This window comes from Mesitornis unicolor, unplaced genomic scaffold (assembly GCF_000695765.1).
Source record: "Mesitornis unicolor isolate BGI_N332 unplaced genomic scaffold, ASM69576v1 scaffold15571, whole genome shotgun sequence".
Taxonomy (NCBI): domain Eukaryota; kingdom Metazoa; phylum Chordata; class Aves; order Mesitornithiformes; family Mesitornithidae; genus Mesitornis; species Mesitornis unicolor.
The window spans coordinates 44263-62710 of NW_010165954.1; the positions used below are offsets into that span (position 1 = coordinate 44263).

General features: G+C 40.7%; 1 protein-coding gene across 1 annotated transcript in view; it reads right to left on the bottom strand.

Moving 5' to 3' along the window:
- Nucleotides 1–18330, bottom strand: part of MBOAT1 (membrane bound O-acyltransferase domain containing 1) — a gene marked incomplete at its 5' end in the record, with an annotated part of 32741 nt that extends 14411 nt beyond the window's left edge. The window contains 5 exons of the mRNA XM_010194807.1: nucleotides 1724–1778; nucleotides 4033–4088; nucleotides 13523–13618; nucleotides 17585–17662; nucleotides 18185–18330. Of these exons, the coding sequence (XP_010193109.1) occupies nucleotides 1724–1778; nucleotides 4033–4088; nucleotides 13523–13618; nucleotides 17585–17662; nucleotides 18185–18330 (431 nt within the window). The remainder of the gene's footprint in view (nucleotides 1–1723; nucleotides 1779–4032; nucleotides 4089–13522; nucleotides 13619–17584; nucleotides 17663–18184) is intronic.
- Between the last annotated feature and the right edge of the window lie 118 nt (nucleotides 18331–18448).

An 18448-nucleotide genomic window follows, 5' to 3' on the forward strand; every position in this document is an offset into this window, starting at 1 on the left:
CACAGATGAACATGCATAAACCAAAACCTACTTAAAATTCTTTCAGACCAAAACATACATTTCTAGCAGAAAAACTAAGCAACAGTTAAACATTTCCTGTTGTCTACTTTTATTCTGAAGCAAAATTAGTTTGAATAAACAGTAGGCTTAGCCAGGCTTTTCTGCATTCCCCCTGCTAGTTATTGTAAAAGTTAGTGCCTGAATGATATGTCCTCTGGTGAAATACTTTCACAGAAAGATGCAGCAAAATTTGGGGCAAGGCTCATCTTTGTGTTCTGCAAAATCAGGTCCATGATTTGGGCTTCTGAGCTCTACAGTACAATTAAAAAAAAGTCATTAGTTTCAACTTAGATTCTGAACATGGGTGGGTGGAGAGACATGAGCAATGCACGAAGGAATGTACAGAGGATGAGTGCGAAACAAAAACAGACCAAGAACAAGAGGGAAGACAAAAGGCTGTATTACCAAAGGAGATTTAAAACTCTTCAGTTATGACTTGTCTGCCACTGACACTTGAGCTATTGGCATGTACTTTTCTATTATGAGATCATCTACAGTACAAGAAAAAAGAAAGAAAAAACTTGTTTGGTGAGAATTTGACTAGAATTAATCATATGGTCACAAGGGCCTAGTGCCATTAAACATTATGCTGTGAGCTTTAAAAATAGACACAAAGCTATGGGCGTTGGCAATAGTTACACAAGTCTCCCTACAGGATTTTTGCTTTTCAAGAAATTACTCCCTTTTTACTTTTAGAAGGTCACAAGCAGATTTTCTGATGGCTGGATCTTCTGCCTTGAAAATGAAGGAAATAATTTCCTTGGCCTTAAACAAACACTTCACCATGAAAAGCAGTTATGTTTCTAAGACTAATTCTGTAACACTAATTCTTCTAAAAAAAAAAAAAAAATAAAAAAATCACCTGTATCCTGCACTTGTATTGAGTGACAAAATAGAAAAAAAAAAGGCACTCAAATATAGGATCAACATGCCATCTCCTTCTGAAAAATGAGAAGACTAGTCACATAACATGAAGGACTAAGGGTATTAACATTATGGATGGAGATAAGAAAATTAAAATTTCAGTGCCCAAAAATTATGACAAACAGAAGCAGTACTTGAAGCGTCAGAGTCAAACCAAAATGGATTGTTACTCCACAGTGGTCTGCTGACAGAGGAAGAGTATTCTACTTGAAAAAATAATGTATCACAGGATGAAGACAACAGCCAAGTCCACATAGTACAGTCTTAGCCTGAATATAGAAGAGTTGATTCAGCAAAGACTAGTTTTGTTGCATGTGAAGTATATATTTAAGTAAATGTGATGTTGCCAAGTACTTCAGTGCTTTCTTGAGCAGCACAGAGTGATAAAGGCAGAAGTCCTGGACTGAAGAAATAAAGAATACAGCAGAGAAGCTATGTATGTGTAAGGAGGGCACTGACAGCAGCATTACAAAATCAAAACTGCTCAAGCAAGTAGAAGAAGCAGGTAGGCCTTTTGGCTTACCATGGACTGGGAGGAAGCAGGGAACATTTTCATGTTCAGGCCACTAAGTTGGTCCTGACATCGCAAAGGAGAAAAAAAAAAAAACACAACAAAAAACCAAACAAAAAACCAACCATACAAACAAAGCCAAAAAACCCACCAACCAAAAACCAACCCAAACCCTAAACTTCTTTGGATGAATTTAACAACAAATCGCTAGGGGAATTAAATTCTTACTTTACTGCAAGCCGATTTTGCTCAGCAGTGAGTTCCTCAGCTTGTCGCCCTATTCCTAGAGAGAAAGAAAAGCCACATTAGATCTTTCTGAAAGCCAGACAGTGAAAGCTATGCCCAAAACCTTATGTTTGCATCCCACATATAATTTTCTAAAGCCATAAGTTTCAAGATTTCTTTGTAACAGGCAGTTGTAACACAGCTCAAGTTTTAACTTCTAGGTCAAGTATATTTTTGTTCTACCCTATGTCTTCACCCAGTTCCTTCCCTCCTTCCCTCCTTCTCACCCTTGCTACACTTTCAGGAAGAGCAGCCACAGCATTCCCTCACACACAATGCAACTCGCAATGCCACCACCCATCAGTGACCCCCAGCAGCCTGTGCTAACAGTCCTGGGCTGGAAAAATGTCTGTTCCCAGAAGCTGCTGGCTCATTTAAGCCCAAGCATCCTGCTGGCTCCTTGGTGAGAAATGGAGCATTTCACAGCAGGAGGAGCGGGCAGTGGAAGAGACGTGGGGTCTCGGGAAACAGAAGCTCCGCTGGTGCAAACGAGTAGCCTGGCTGCCTGCTGTTGGAGCAAGCCTAAACACACACATCAGTAACAGTCTGGAATGGTGCAAGGTCCAGACTGGAAGGGCGATCTCCTGTTGAGTGCACGAGACCTTTGGGGCCAGAGGTAGACCACAGACTCGCTGTCCCAGAAAGATATGGAAAAATCTTGTATGATGGCCAGTGTGTAAACAGATGTTGCTCATAGCAAATACCTCAAAGCCTTCACACTGAAGCTTTAGCTGTGCACACTGTGAGGAATCCCACTGGCTTCAGCAGAACAACTCACCACAGTGGTGAGTTGATTAAGTGTTAATCAATGCCAAGCCCCTGATCTTGTGAAGGTGTGTGTATGCATGCTCAACATCAAGTGCTGTGACTCATCCTGTTATAAACTTACTGTTATAAACTTACTGGCCATTAATACCAATACACACATACAAGACCCATTTCTTAAAAAGACTGCTGATAAGCTACTCATTTCCATTCTCTCTCTGCTATTTCAGTTTGTAAATACTGGGAGGGCGTGAGTTCCAGGGAAACAATTAAGCACTTAATTACTTAAAGGGCTGGATATTTTGTTTGTCTGTTTCCATTTATGGGCAGCTGTGTTAAATTTTTACAAATAGAGATTTGTCACTAATGCTTGAACTGCAAGCTGCCTGTTTGACCAACTGCTCCATATATGAACATTCACAATGCAATGAGCTTTTTCCACCCTCAGTAACCTGCAGGATTTCTGGTTTGCTTAAAATGCTCCTGCCTTTGCTGACATCTTTTCCTTTCTGTCTGTTCGTTCACCTTCAATACTCCAGGTGTGCATTAGGCTGCACGCCACTGTGGCTTGCAGCGATACCCAAGCTGGCTAGCTTAAATAACAACAGCGGAGAAGCCCCAGCAACATGAACGTCAATGACAAGGTCAATTAGCCAGGCTCCAAGCTGCACCCGTTACAGCCAGCTAAAAGCATCAGACTCACTTGCGTAAGCTTGGCTTGAGAACAATGCCAGACCCTGAAGTCTGTGGTGTGGCCATCACCTAAATCCTAGATCAGAACAACTCTATATAAGCAGGCGACTTATTTAGTGACCCAAAGCTTATAATGCAACAGGCCTCAGACCATCAGAAATTCACACAGCAACGTCAGTACATAGGAGCAATAACAGTACTGATGGCAACTGACATTTCTAGCCTTTTCACTGTACTAGACACAGGCATTTTATTGGGAAATAATAGTGCCCTTTGTCACAGCACAGCACAAGACTGGAGACAATGTTATTTTGCTTGCAACTGTGCTTCTCCCTGCACTGGCGAAAAGCTATTGAATTCCACCTCTCCCAACTCATGTATTATATTATCACTGAATATATCAGTGATAGCATATTTTTGCTACATTAACATTAATGACTGAACCTATGTGTCAGACACAACTCTTGATTTCTGAGAATCAAGAAAAGCTTCAAAGAATGTAATGGAGCTGCACTGTGGCATCTAAACAGCCGATACTGGTACTAGCTAAAATTCGAATTGGGCCTCAAGGAAGTAGAACACCCAAAGGGGAAAACAGTTGTCTTCATTACTGCAAAGACAGTTTGATCTTGGAGAACTGATCGAAACTTGATGTTTCTCATTTTCCTCCACAAAAGATTTTTCTTCTTCATTTGGAGCAACTTGCTGAACTACATTCATCTGCTCTGAAACTCATGCATGCGCAGGAATAAAAAAGCTGTCTTCAGGACGTGGGAAGTGATTCCTTTTCTTACCATCATGTAACTGGCACGCAAGTGTTGTGATCTTCTGTGTAATTATCATCAGCGGACTACAAGGAAGACAGAAACAACAGTTACATGTCTTGTAATGCAAACTATTGCCAGCTCCCTTGCTGAATGCCTTTATCCCTCTAAAAGGCATAACTGCACTAGCAACAAGTGGAAAACATCCAATTAAAACTGAAGGAGGAACTCAGGCATAAGACAATTGTCTGGGTTCAAAACAACCTCACAGTAACTTGCACTGGAATTTTTAATTGTTAAGTGCACAAAAAGCCTTATTTTATGTCTCCCCATCCTGCAGCAGTGCAAGTTGTAATTGAGAAGAAATTGCCCCACTAGGAAATACCAGTTTCTGCAGCCTACTGGGCTTCCTTTCAGGCAAAGACCAAAATTCAAGCCCCATAGAATGCAACTGTAGAATACAGCAATGCCGCTGTAACATAACTCTGGCTCTTCTTACTGTTACTCTCCTATTGTCTGTCTCCTCAGTGCCCTAAAAAAAATGTTGACTCTGCAGACACACATGCTTATTTCCCCACATGAATAACCCTATCAATTAGGACTGCGTGCCAATACTAGAATAGCTGTCAGCACACCAGTTTCCACTTGCTTCTTGGCCATGCAACTGCCCTGTGGACAGCCTGTCCAAGACATATCATCCAGCTGGGAGTGTCTGGACACATAGGATCTGGAGACTCCCAAAAACATGAGCTAGCTGTACCTGAGGCACACTTACAGGCTACCATCACCCAGCAGCTTTGGGGCCAACCAAACAAGCAGCAAAGGAGTAGCCACAAGGTTCAACAGGGCTGCTTATATTTCCTGTATCCAGCTTTACAGAGCTGCTTAGTACTGTAGGTAAATGTGAGCTGCTGCAACTAAGGAATAGGAAAAAAAAGGCAAAACTCAGCTTGGTGGCATCAGGAGCTGGTCCCCATGAGGGTAAAGGACACAGCCAGGGGCATTCAAATGTATATAAGAAGAAAGAAGATGGGAAAACCATGGGGACAACTAACGAGTCCCTCATAGGCAGAGGCTCTAGGGCTAATTGCGGTCCATATACAACTTCTAAACACAAAACCTGGCACTGAACCTCTGTAATCTGGAAGGACCCACAGCAGGCAAAGCAGGGGATGGGTACCTGTTAACAGTGCACCTCTTCCCAGCTCTCTGCCACTGGGGACACCAGGACAGGGTGCCCATATCTCACACTGCCTATGAGACCTTCACAACCCCCAGCCAGGAGGTTGTAATGGGTGATGAGGATACATCATTATTTTCAAAGCATTAATTGTCACAATTATATGTAAAACCAGTTCCACTGAACAGATGTATCTTCATTGAGGATTAGTACAATGGATAGTTTCTGAATGTGGCAATTACCAACATAAACCATACAGAGGTTTCTGCTTGGACACAAACGATGTCTTCAACATGGAAACTAAAACCTGAGTTTGTGTGTATGCTATCTACAGAGTTTGACTGGTATATGGAACTTTTTAAAGACATGTAAATCATTACTCCAAATATTATGCTTATTCATTTTAAACACTAATATATTTTCTGGAATCCAATGAAACAAAAAAACCTGAAGGCCTTTTTTTCAGTTTGAGCACTGTATTTTCCTCACTGATTTCTCAAGGTAAGGGGAAAAAAAAAAAAAAGTAAAACTTACATTCAGTGCTATCTGCCTAATGTAACAGTCAAATATTAATGTTCTGCAGAGATTTTCAAGGGATTCTGAATTATTCTTAACTAAAATCAATCTACTGGTTACAATCAAATGTAAATCCAATGGCTAAGATAAACTCTTTGCAATCTGACTATCCCACTATGACAAATCAAACTGATTTTCAAGATAATTAATATGCTGAGCACAGTAAACACAAAAATACTGGAAAGACATTCTGTCATCGTAAGTATTTTTTCTTCTTCTTAATACTAAATACGGCATGTCCACATGTAATTCTGCATGGGTAGAGTAACTTACATTTTCTATTCAAAACCAGAGAGCATGCAGTATCAACCAATTTCTTCATCACAAACTATTTTTATCACTTCAGCAGTCTCTCCTTGAAATGTCAGTAAAAAAGCTTGCACATAAAATCCAGAGTAAGCCTAAATATACACAGATCTGGAATACAACCATAACACAAGGGTTTGTACAGCAGCTCTCCTTGGGTCACCTAGACCACTGATTGCAGTTAAGGATGGACAAATTCAACAATGACTTTTTGCCTTCCAGACAACACCAGTGTTGTGAAATATTAATTCTAATTTTTATTCCAATTCATATTTCAAGAAAAGTTATTTATAAGCTGTTTTCACCATTGTCTTCAACATCTTATTCCTCAAAGTAGATTTTCCCATTCAGACAAAATTTAGCTTTAGTTTCAGAGATACATAAATCGCAATCCTTTAAGCATAAGAAAATGCAGAATTTTTTAATCCTTAAAGAGACTGTCAGTGAACCAACAGTTCTACTGCAATAAACAAAGATTTTAATTTTGCCAATGCTTGAACTATTAGCTTTATGGGTGAGCACTAACACTTGTTTTAAATTGGTTCAATTTGTTGCATATGTTTCTTATGGCAAGCACTTTATGCCAATACTGAAATGGGTAACTTTAAACCTCAGGCTTAGAGCCAAAACTGTATGCCTTTAAGTGCCTAAATTTAGACACTTGTCTTAGAAAATTAGCCCCCCCACTGTAAGCCAGTGAGAACCAAAATGCAAACAATCCTAATGTGCTGCTTAAGGGAGGGAAGCAGGAGTGCAGCCTGCACTAAAGGCACACAATGCATAAATACAGAGGTTCTCTTCATCTATGTTACGAATTCATTGCCTCATTGACGGCACACTGTAACCCGGCAGAACAAGTCAGCCTCTCCTGCCTTTTAATCAGAAAAGACGGCCAGTCTGCCTCCCTCAAATCCCAGCTCTAGAGGAGATAAGTGAGCTCAGAAGAGATGCTGCTGACACCATGGGTGGGAGGGAGACCCACAGAGTTTATCTGCGATATGTTCAGGTTTCTCTCCTGTCATCATCATATTACATAGGTACATATGTCTCCTATGCCCTACTCGGCAAGGTGAAAACTTGCTGTACAGTGGCAATGGGATGGCACCCTCTAAATCTTTCACAAGATCAGTATCAGGTATCATTACACATTTCACACAAAGGTTTCAGGTGAACAGGGAGCACCTTCCTCCTCCCTCACCTGTCTACCATACCCCCATTGACATGTCCTCAATTTGGGCACCAAGCCTTTGCTGCAGGAAAGGGCAGAGCACAGCAAAGCAATAGCGGTGCCGGAACCCTGTCATCTTCTGGCACCTCTTTGGGGTGTGGGGGACCCACACCTTCTGCACATCCACACCCATCCCACTCCTCCCTGGGGACTCGCCAGTCTCTCCTCATCACGCACACACACATTGAGCGAGTCTAAGACAGTTTTTGTTTCTTCAGAATGAAAAATAGTAATTTTCCCCCATATTTGCAGAGCAATGCATGAGGACTCAAGTCCTGAATCAACAATAAGAATTAGATAAGAAAAATACATTTAATTTAAGGGGGGAAATAAATATAATAATTTCCTAACTAAATACACGTGAGAGTTTTGATTATTAAAACATGGCAACAGCAGAGCACTGAATTGCCATTTCTGTTCAGCCTTTCAGGTAACCTCTACTTTTAAACAGCAATAAAACACATTCAGCAAGTTAATACATAATATAAAGCACCATGTCACATACAGTCAACTGTTTTTGACATGATCATATTTCAAACCTTAGACTCTACTGGAATAAGCCAGAAGTGCTACAAACAAGAAGGCGAGTTAACAAAGCTCTAAGAGTTCCAATAATCTTTCTTTCTGCCAAATTTTGAGAGAAGCCCAGGTTATTTGGAGTAGGGCAAATTATTAGGTTGACTTTAAAAAGAAAATCTACTTACTATACTTGCACTTACAGACAAAGCATGAAGAACTACCCCTAGAAACAGGGAACTTTAAATAAAATATATATTTAAGAAGCCTGTCTTGAACTCGATCATAATTGAACGTTTTCCTATCACTTCTCAGCAACACGCTAGGCGCTATAATACTACATCTTCTACATCCACTATAGTTACAAAATAGCACAGAAACTCAGAATTAGGTTTTTCTGTGGTGTGATTTTCCCCCACCTTGGTCTATGTTTTATATATTGGCTAAGAGTTTAACCTCAGGTTGTAGCTGCATTGTATCTCCTACACACAAACCATAGTAGCCAACTTTTAATTAAAAAAACAACAAAAAAAATCATAAAGACATTGTCCCAGGAGTCAGTATAAAATAGAAAATAATAATGATAATTATAATGATTATTATTATTATTAATACCCTGTCTTTACCTTATGTTAGATGCCTTGAAAAATAACCTAAGACAAAAATGCAACAGTTTACAGAGAACACTCAATAGAGGGTTTTATGCCCCTAATTAAACCATCCAAATAAAAACACACCAGTTTATGTAATTTTTATTGGCTTGCGCCAACATAATAAATTTGCCCAGAAGCACCAGCCAGCAGAACTAAAGATGTCAGCATCAGCTGTAACCTGCTGTGGGGATCCTCCCCGCATCCCAGGCTGGCTTCTGCACCAAGCAACCTTTGATGCTCACAAGAGAAAAGACATTTACCAGGCAGTTCGCCTGACCTTAGGTAATCCCATGGAGGAGTCTGGCACATGCTTGCTAGAAATAGTTTCCACTGACCTGATTTCACTAAAGGAGGAGGCGGAGTCAAAAGGCTCATTGCAGACCAGACTCCAAAACAGCAAACATTTCAGGTTTTTTCTCTGTAGCCCTGAAGCCACGACGAGAAGTTCACACAGTCACGCTCTGCTACAACATTAGACACACTGCCAAGGGGATTGCTGAGCCAGAGACACCATAAGGGCTTCACCGGCAGCGGGCTCCTACTTCTGCTTTTGACAGCAAAATGAAGAAGTGCTGAGGCACACGGAGGAAAAATACTTCACTGAACAAGTTCATGCCTCCAAAGCAACTTCCAATTTGCTTCATGTGGGCTTTTGGCAGTTTTTTTTTGAAAGCTCTGAAAGAGTATTTCTTACACCTTCATGATAGAAGCATTTGACTTTAAAGACTATTTACTTCTGGAGAAGTGTCCTGGGATGCACTAGATATGTGGAGCTCTCTAGTAGTGACCGCCTGCTTGAATTTTGGCTAGTTTCCATGCTGTGACCCTTGCAGGGCTTCTGCGTAACCAGTGGTAAGTGAGCCTGGTGCAGTTTCAAGTGGACAGATGCCCAGCAGGGCAGACATGGAAACCAGACTGACCTCCCCTTGCTGACCCTGCACCTGCGATGCTGCACAGCCCCTGGGGACTTGCTGAGAACCAAAGTTACCCAGTGCCATGGGAACATACGCTGCAACGACGTATGGCACTTTATACATTTAAAAGATGGGAAAATAAAAATAGCAACTGAACTCACAGGACCAGTTAGCATTTCTGAGTTGTTTTAACATGGTAACAGAGCACATCTATGTTTGTTTCCATCAGCAAATGTATTTCCTTTGCAAAAACTGGCTCTTGTACCTTTATTCCATTCTTTTGTGGTTGATACTAAGCCACTGAGAGGGAGAATTATCACTCAACAAAAATCCATTGCCTAAAGTGACAATTGTCACTGAAGTAACTGCTTATCTGGCTTTACAAGAGGGCTCTTTCAATGGCCATCCCTTTCTAAGCAGTTTGCCGAGAATGCTGCTGCTGTTCTGCATTTGGGATAGAGTGAACACTCCCCATTCCTTCTGGACAGTGATGTCCACCAACACACTCAAGTAAGGGGTACAGACTTTACATCTGTGGGGAGGAAAACTGTTCAAGTCATCCTGATAATTCAGCTTTGGTCTCTACAAAACCAACAGAAGATCGAAAGCAATGCCCGTGTGTGTGGCAATTTTCACAAATTTAGCTCTTTTCTGTAAGGAATGATACCAAGAAACTCACACATGCACAGATGAGCATTCCCTGATATTCACCAAATGAGCTGCAATATTATGAAATTTTGCTTAGACATTGCAGGAATTCAAAGAAGGAACTAAAAAACTCTAAGGTCTTCATCAAGAAAAGGATTAAAGCAGACTTCATATGGATGAGGAGTTTCTCTGAATTCTGTCCGTATGATCATATGCATATAGCATTTTTTCATGTAAATTGCAACCATATCTATCACTAGTTTCCAAAAAGCCAATCAAGATGCATTGATATTATTTTAAACAAATTTTTCCCTAAAGCCATAATATTACTATACTCAGTCTGAGCCTGTGATACAAAGGGAAAAAAATAACCAAAACCCCTGTATGTTAGTATTACCATTTTTATAAAGTTGTATAGAAACCAGGCAACTTACCAGCATAATCCTCTTAGCATAAAGAAGAAATAAGAAAAAGAGAGAGAAAGAGTTAGGATTTAGTATTCCTAGGTACAATATATGAATGCCATGGCAAACCAAGCAAAATAATATATGCATGTTTCTCTCAAAGACTGATTTGAATTAAGGGGGAAGCAGAGCATTCAGGTATTTTACAATTAATGTCCAAAAAGGAATAGTTTACTTTGAGAAAGTAGCCAGGAAAAAATAGCTAATTATGTCACCACATTTTTGTGAAGTAATATAAATTAAAAAACTCTGATTAAATATATATACATTTTTTTTAAAGTAATTAAAATTAAAGTGTAGCAAACTGGAGCTGATTTTCATTAAAACTAGGCATGTAGTTTAAAAAAAAATAAAAAAGGACTTTTCACCTAAGTACTACACAATATACTCTTAAGAAATTGCTGCACAGAGCTCAAGTACAGTTTTGATTGTGGGAGTCGGTGACCCAACCTACCCTTTTCTTTCATTAGGCGAATTAACTAGTCATCAGTAGAGAACAAGTTTCCTTACTTCTTAACCTTGAAGGGGTGAGTCAGTTTGATTTTTCATTTTCCAGTTTACTTAAGACATGACTCAAAAGTTACCTTGTCTGTCTGTCTCTTCCTGCATTTTACAAGCTGTGTTCTCAAAATGGAGGGACTCCAAACAACCAAAAAGATACATTTGCAAGCATGCATCAAAAGGGTTATGCATGCACAAAGCAGGTCAAGAGGGCAAACGAGGTATGCCAGCTTTCAGCACTGACACTGGGAAACACTCATTTAACATCTGGCTCCTCACTTTAGGGAACTGACCTTGGAAAGCTGATGGCGCTAGAAGTGGTTACATGCCTGTTTGATGGGGATTAAAATGTCTTCCTTGCAATCAGATACCACCAGAGACTTAGAGGATACTGAGACCTCAAATACAAGTCAGCAAATGACAGCGTTTTTAATTCCCTCTTAAAGATTCCTTTAAATCCAGTGTTTTGCCTTCTCAGGGTATCCCCAGCTGCGTTTGCCCACAAGGGTGGGAGGCTGGAGGGAGACAGGTATTGCCCCATTGATTCAGTCTCAGTTGTTCTTGAAGTCCTGAGGGTGAACTTCAAGGCCACCTTTCCAGTCAGAGGTCTGTTTGAACGCTTCCCTGTTACCACATGCAATAGCTGTAGAACCATCAAACACGGGAGAATGGGCAAAAGGAGGTCCAGCTGCTGCTCATACATGGTAAAACTGTGATCAGGGAGTATATTTTGTCTCTCTAGGTCATAACATCTGTTTAGGTACATATATAAAGCCTCAGTGGGCACATATTATTTACAGTTGAGAAAAGCGGGTTTTAAGAAAGACTTATGAGGCCATCTTGAGTTTCAGAATTTTGGATTGCAAGTTTTTATTAATACCAGTACAATATTTTTATTTATTCTCAGTTTTTAAAATATACCATGAAGATGTCGTTCATATCCACACTACATTTTCCAGTTGTTTACTGCCAGGCAATTTTATGTATGACTGAAGTTTAGGAATTCATTTATAACTTGAAGCATCAGGACAAAAACAAATAATAGAGTAAGTTCAGGTATTATTCTTTCAGTACCATTATTAACCTCAAGCTCATCATTAGATAAAAGTAGCTCCCTTTTCATCAAGGGAGCAGAAAATGCTACCTAGTTTATAACATAAAGAACCACCATTCCTTCTCTTCCAGCTTCAGTCTCAGCTGGACCTTTATTAAATGTCTTCAGAGAGACATAACTAATAGGCCTCACAGTGCATTTCTGAACCCACTATTCAGAAAAGCATGCTCTCTCGCATTTCTCTCTGCCTCTGTCTCATACACACACAGAGCTATAGCATTCCAATCCCATTTATAGGCTTCTTGGTATGTCATGCACTTTCAGGACATGCTTTTGTGTATTAAAAGAACCACAGAAAAAATTATAGAACTTAATTTTTCTAGACGTGCAAGCACCCATTTCTGCCCCCTCCTCTATTTTAAAAAAAAAAAAAAAAAAATCAGAAGTATTTCCCCCCCTCCGCAAAATGTAATAAAATGCTTAAACCCACCACAACCTCACGCAGAGACCCATGCACACAGACAGCAAAAATCCCTCCAGTTTCCTAGTTAATGCTTATAAGACAGAGGCTTGCAAGAGGCATCTATAACATACTGTGCCAGTTGTCAGCGATTTTTCATGCTATTTTACTAATTACTCTGTATTCAGACATTCAACTAAATAAGTGGAATACAGATTAGTACATTGTTTTTTAAGCATGCAGAAGTATACCTTCCTCTCATAAACAAAATCTACAGTTAGCTGTCTATGTTTTAGCAAAGCGTCCTCTACTGCTTCCGTGAAATCAAATAGAGTCTACAGCATACATGAAAAACACTGCTCCAGAGAAATGCATGGCACGTAGAAAGTTGTGCTCTTTAAACAGGAGCCACAACCCACCCCCATGAGAGAACCCATAAGACCAGGGCTGAGAGCAAGAGCTGATCTCATCTCTCTCTGTGCAGGTTACCCACCCACCTCCCAGCTCCCCCAGCCACTTCCCCGCTTCCTAATTCCTCCCCTCCTGCCCACTGGAGTGCCTAGGGTGGGAAACACCTTCCCAGTTGGGGCACCAAGATAAATCAGACTGGGAGAAAGAATGACCAGGAGCCAACAGCTGTGCCTAGGAAGGTGGGAGGAGAGCAGCCCACCCCAGACCACCAGGGACCAGAGCACGGGCCATGCTGCTCGCCAGGGCTATAAAGCAAGCAACCATGCAGACCTGTCCTCCCAGGCTGCTCTAGTGGAAATCTAACTAACCAGACTCTCCCTTCCTAACCAGATAGTGCCTAGCAAGAAAGCATTAGAAACAATGAGTCAGTGCAAAAGCCACACAGTGTTTATTGCTTCCTTAAAAAAAAAAAAAAAAAAAGTCTTAGAAAAAGCTTAGGGGAAAAAAAACTGCAGGCACTCCCCAGATAACATAAAAATTATTCTTAAAATGTACTAAATTTAACTAATACTAATTAGGATACAGGACTCAGCTTGCAGACTCACTCACCCGGAAAAATCTGTAGTGAGAATACCATAATGAAATATGTATATTCGGCTTATGTGGCACAACGTGAGGTATCCCATTGCTACGACAAAGGAGTACCTAAAAACACAACATACAAAACACATAGTTACCAACACAAGTACCAACAAGAACTAGAATCACTCAAATTGGGTTTGGGCTTGTTTAGGAATGGAGTTCGATTTTTGGAAATCGCATTGTTAACAAGTCTGAAGTTATGCTACAAGATCTGGCAGAAATTTTCTAAGAGGACTGATGGTTTTGTGTACCCAGCTGAAAAATTACAGTGGTGTCTCCTCACACTGGGGGTGGAATAGAAGAAAAAATAGGATCACTTCAAGTTGGGAATTTCAATTTCAGACTTCCCACCCTCACATATTATTTTGAAACTTCTGACTCAAGTATTTGAAACCAGATGGCAATGTATGTGCATTGCTGAAGTTAACCATTGGGGTTTTTTTTATCTGTAAATGTTCTTTATTTACATGTACTACTCCTTCTCAGATCTCCCATAAAATAAAACATGTCAAGTTTAACATATTTCTCTTTTCTGATTTTGCATAAAGGCAGGTAATGACACATAGTCTCAACTATTCATCTCTCAATGCTGAAAGATGCCCCTTTCTAGATGAAGCATTCCTTAAGCGGAGCTTGACAAATTCACTCTCTGTTTTTCAAGATGATCACAATATTATGTTAGGCAGGACAGTAGCATGGGTCTTTCTGTTTTAAGAGTTGGACAGTCTGAGGACTAGAGGTTTTGCAGCACCTAGGTGGGGCAAATGCAGCCTTTCCTACAACTAACTTCTTGTATTTAACCAAGCAAGAAAGAAGGTACTGGGGAGATAACCAACAGTGGATATTTGGAAACAAGACTGACAAATGAAGCAAACAAGACAGTGCAACAGAGCTGGGACATCAGAATGAAAGGCTTGCAGGCTTGACAGGCCAGGAGTAGGTCTACTGGTGTCCCCAGCACCAGGAGAAGATAGCCACGTGAAGGAGAAGATGCAAAGACCTAGAGAGGAACGAGACTGCACATCCTGCATGCCCAGCAGAGCTGAGCCACGGAAGGTCAGGCAGGCTGATAGCACATGCTGCCACGCAGGGTCTCCCCAGACCCACAGGAGGATGGATCATGATGGGGAACTATAGGTGAAATCAAACAAGAGAAACAGTCAGCAGACTGAAAATGAGCCAGGCCTTTGTCAAATCATGGTTGGCTTTGAAAGAAATAAGTTTTTCCTCCCTGGGGACTAATAAACTGCAGTGTGAGTGACAGTGATGGATGGCAAGGCAATCTGCAGGTCACGTGGCCCACAGCAAACAGCTGAATGAAAGGCAGACTGAGGGGACACGACAGCTTTTTCAGGAGATTCAGAGCAGAATTTATCTTATTTTATAACAGTCAGGCATCCAGTCCAGCCTCAGCAAGGCCCTTGGGCTCTCTCTCATCAACAGAGAATGGCAAGCACCCCTCCAAAGGCAAGTCACCCAGCTCAGACATCTAAGGATGACAGATGGGATGAAGTATCTAAAATAAGCCCCAATGATTAAGCGTAAAGCACCTAGATTGAAAGAGGGGTGAGCAGGGAGAGAAATACTGAATTGCTGGTGCAGCTAGGAGCATTTCTGATGCTGGATTAGTTTGACCATTTATAGGCTTTGAATGCTGGCAGCCTCACCAAGGAGCAAACTAGCAGAAAATAACCAAGGAAAGGAGCATGCAGGTTAAATTAAGTTGTTTCTTTATTTCATCTGTTCACTCCACTCACGTTTTGGGGGGAAAAAGCCAAGTCTTGGAGCCCTACTATGAAGGACCCAGTGCTCTTACAGGCCCCCTGTATGAACAGGTCCAGTCCTTAAACTAGCATTTTTCAAGCTTATTCTCAAGCAGATTGAATACACTGCTATTTTGCCAAAATTAATACTGTGAATGTACTTGGAGGCACACTGCTATGGCTAGTGGAATACAGTAGAAAAGTTCTAACCCTATCTTCCCAAGGTTTTTCAGCATGTTGGACTGCTATTTCACATCAACTCACATCAGCACATGACAATCTCACAGCAGTGAGTAATACCAGCTTAATTTGTGTTACTGTGTACAGCTACTTTTCTGTGGGGTAAACAGTAAGAGTGAGGGGGGTTTGTGTTGAAGCTGTGTCCATTTCCCCCTGATCACCACCTCAACCCGTCTAGGAAGACATAAGTAAGTACTGGGTGATTCCCTCTGTAGACTTGGTTCCTCTGATCCAAAATCAGTAACTACTGCATTTCCTCCAAGTTGATGGGCAGGGACAATAAACAGAAGACAAGTAATGCACAATTTTAGCACCTTTTCCTTCTGGTCTCTGGATGAAATTTCTTTCATAAACATTGTCCAATTACATTTTTTAAAATTATTAATTACCTCTGGACTTCTGGGCTTTGCACTCTGTGAGGGGGTCAAAAGAAGCTCCTCGATTAATATCCATTTTGTCAGTGCAAAATGCTAGTGCTTGCTATACACAAGCCTGTAGCTTTACGGTCCACATTTCTGAACAATCCTAGACAAATTATAAGTGATGGTTCCCATTTGGATATTAGAGAAGGTTCACCTCAGGAAGAGATGAAGAATCACAGAATCAGAGAACGTTAGGGATTGGAAGGGACCTCAAAAGATCATCTAGTCCAATCCCCCTGCCGGAGCAGGAACACCTAGATGAGGTTACACAGGAACACGTCCAGGCGAGTTTTGAACGTCTCCAGAGAAGGAGCTCTGTTACCCTCACTGAGAAGAGCTTTCTTCTCAAATTTAAGTGGAACCTCTTGTGTTCCAGTTTGTGTCCGTTACCCCTTGTCTTATCGTTGTTTGTCACTGAGAAGAGCCTGGCTCCATCCTTGTGACACTCACCCTTTATATATTTATAAACATTAATGAGATTATTATGAGTGTTAGAACCTCAGAGAGCCCTGGCCCTGAAGACAAGTGAAAAAGTGGTTTCTGCTCCCCAGCCCAGCCTGATGTGGATGTGAGGATTTGGCAGCAGCTGCAGAAATAGTCATAATGAGCATAGAGACAGGAATCACCTATAACACACCCAAATCACAGTATTAACCACATGCTGTTTGTGAGGCCAACGCGAAAGTCAAGTATGAAGAACAGCCAGATTATCCTTCTAGCCTGCTATGAAGTGGCAGTTTTACAAAGAAAAATTTCTATTTATGCAGATTGTTAGGAAGCAAACAAGTCCACCTACACAATTTTTACAACTCCCATGTGCTGACTTCTAACAGAGAGTATGATATCCATGCGAGAAGGCTCAGTGACTGAGAAGTTCTTCCACGTGAACTTTCTCTTATTCAGTGAAAGACACAGATGTAACCACCATGTAGTTGTCATTTTCATATGAAAGTGCTTTTTGTCTTTTAGCCAGGAAGGCCATCATTTTATAAATCACTTTTAGGAATATTAGGTGTCTTCCTTCCTCTGAGACATTTGTATAGAGAAAAGAAAGATGCCATGGTCAGGAACTTCTCATGATGATGCTGTAAGCTTCTGCTTCAAAGCAGTGACATTTCTGGTACTTTCTACTTTTTCAAGCTCAAAGCCCAGTACTAAATGCAAGACTTAATTTCATAGATCACTAACTTAAACTGCCACAGTGACCTTATTTGAACTACCTAACTCAAGACTAAGTGGAAAATGCCTAGAGGCCAAACAGCAAGGGGGAAAACATATTAAGAAAGATTATCAAAAGTGGTCCTCAAGGACACAAGATCAAGCAGAATATGACTTCATTATGTTTAGGAAACCAGAGGTTTGGATATAAGTTGTTAAGCCCACAAAAACTGACTTTCGAGGCCAGCAATTTCATAGCGAAATGCAAAAACCACAAATTGAGATTACAGCTGCTTCTGTAACTGAATGAACAAAGCTTCTGCAAATAATTGGGAAAGAAAGTCAGGAAAGAAGAGAAGGTGATCCTAAAAAGTCCTCATGCTTCTCCATGAAAGGAGAGAAGTTGTCAGAGGGGCAGCTCCAGTCTTGCAGCCACATAAGCTCACCTGTGGATGTTGGGAATACTCGCCATATTCATAATGCCATAGTTCATCACCACCAGGACAAAAAGATGAATGGAATACCTTGAAGACAACAAAGTGAGTGTTTAGAGAATTTCTACATGAGCTGGTAGAGCTGGCAGTTCAGAGCAAGGGAATATTTTAATATGCAAATGAAATAAATGAGATGTCATATCAGTAAGCATGGATTATCAGAATGACAACATTATAGCCTTATTATCCAACACAGATTAATTCTCATTGACAAGATATTGTCAACAAGTTTCATTCAGAGAAAGAGAAGCCTAGCTCAAAGAGCACATTCAAACTAGACATCTTTTCCAAAAGCGGTATCCTCACAGCAGACTGCTGTGGCTTTAGCTTCCAGAACAAACGTCATTAAATACTTCACTCACAAATACTTTCATGACTTATTTTACTTTGAGGGTTCGGGATGATTATGTGCTTACGCTGGTTAGGAATTTTTTTTTTTTAGGATAACACAGAATGTGCCTTAAAACTAAAAAGATGTAATCCAGAAAAGTTGATATGAATTTTAAAAATATTTTTACCCAAGCCTTGTCCACATGGTGACTAAATACTCACCACCCAAAGCAGAAGACAGCAAAGTATATTCCAAAGAGGGTGGCAAACGCATGGCGAACAGCAGAGCTGGCATGACTGGGACCCAAGTAAATACGAAACCAAAATGCAGCCAGAAGTGCAAACAGTTGACAGGCTACAAAATTGATCTGTAAAAGACAAACAAAGCAAAAAATGTTTGTGATACTTGAAGGCGAGGGTGGGAGGGAAGGATTTACTCCATTCTCAGAACAATAAAGAGTGGAGCCAGCAAAAGGTGGGGAAAGA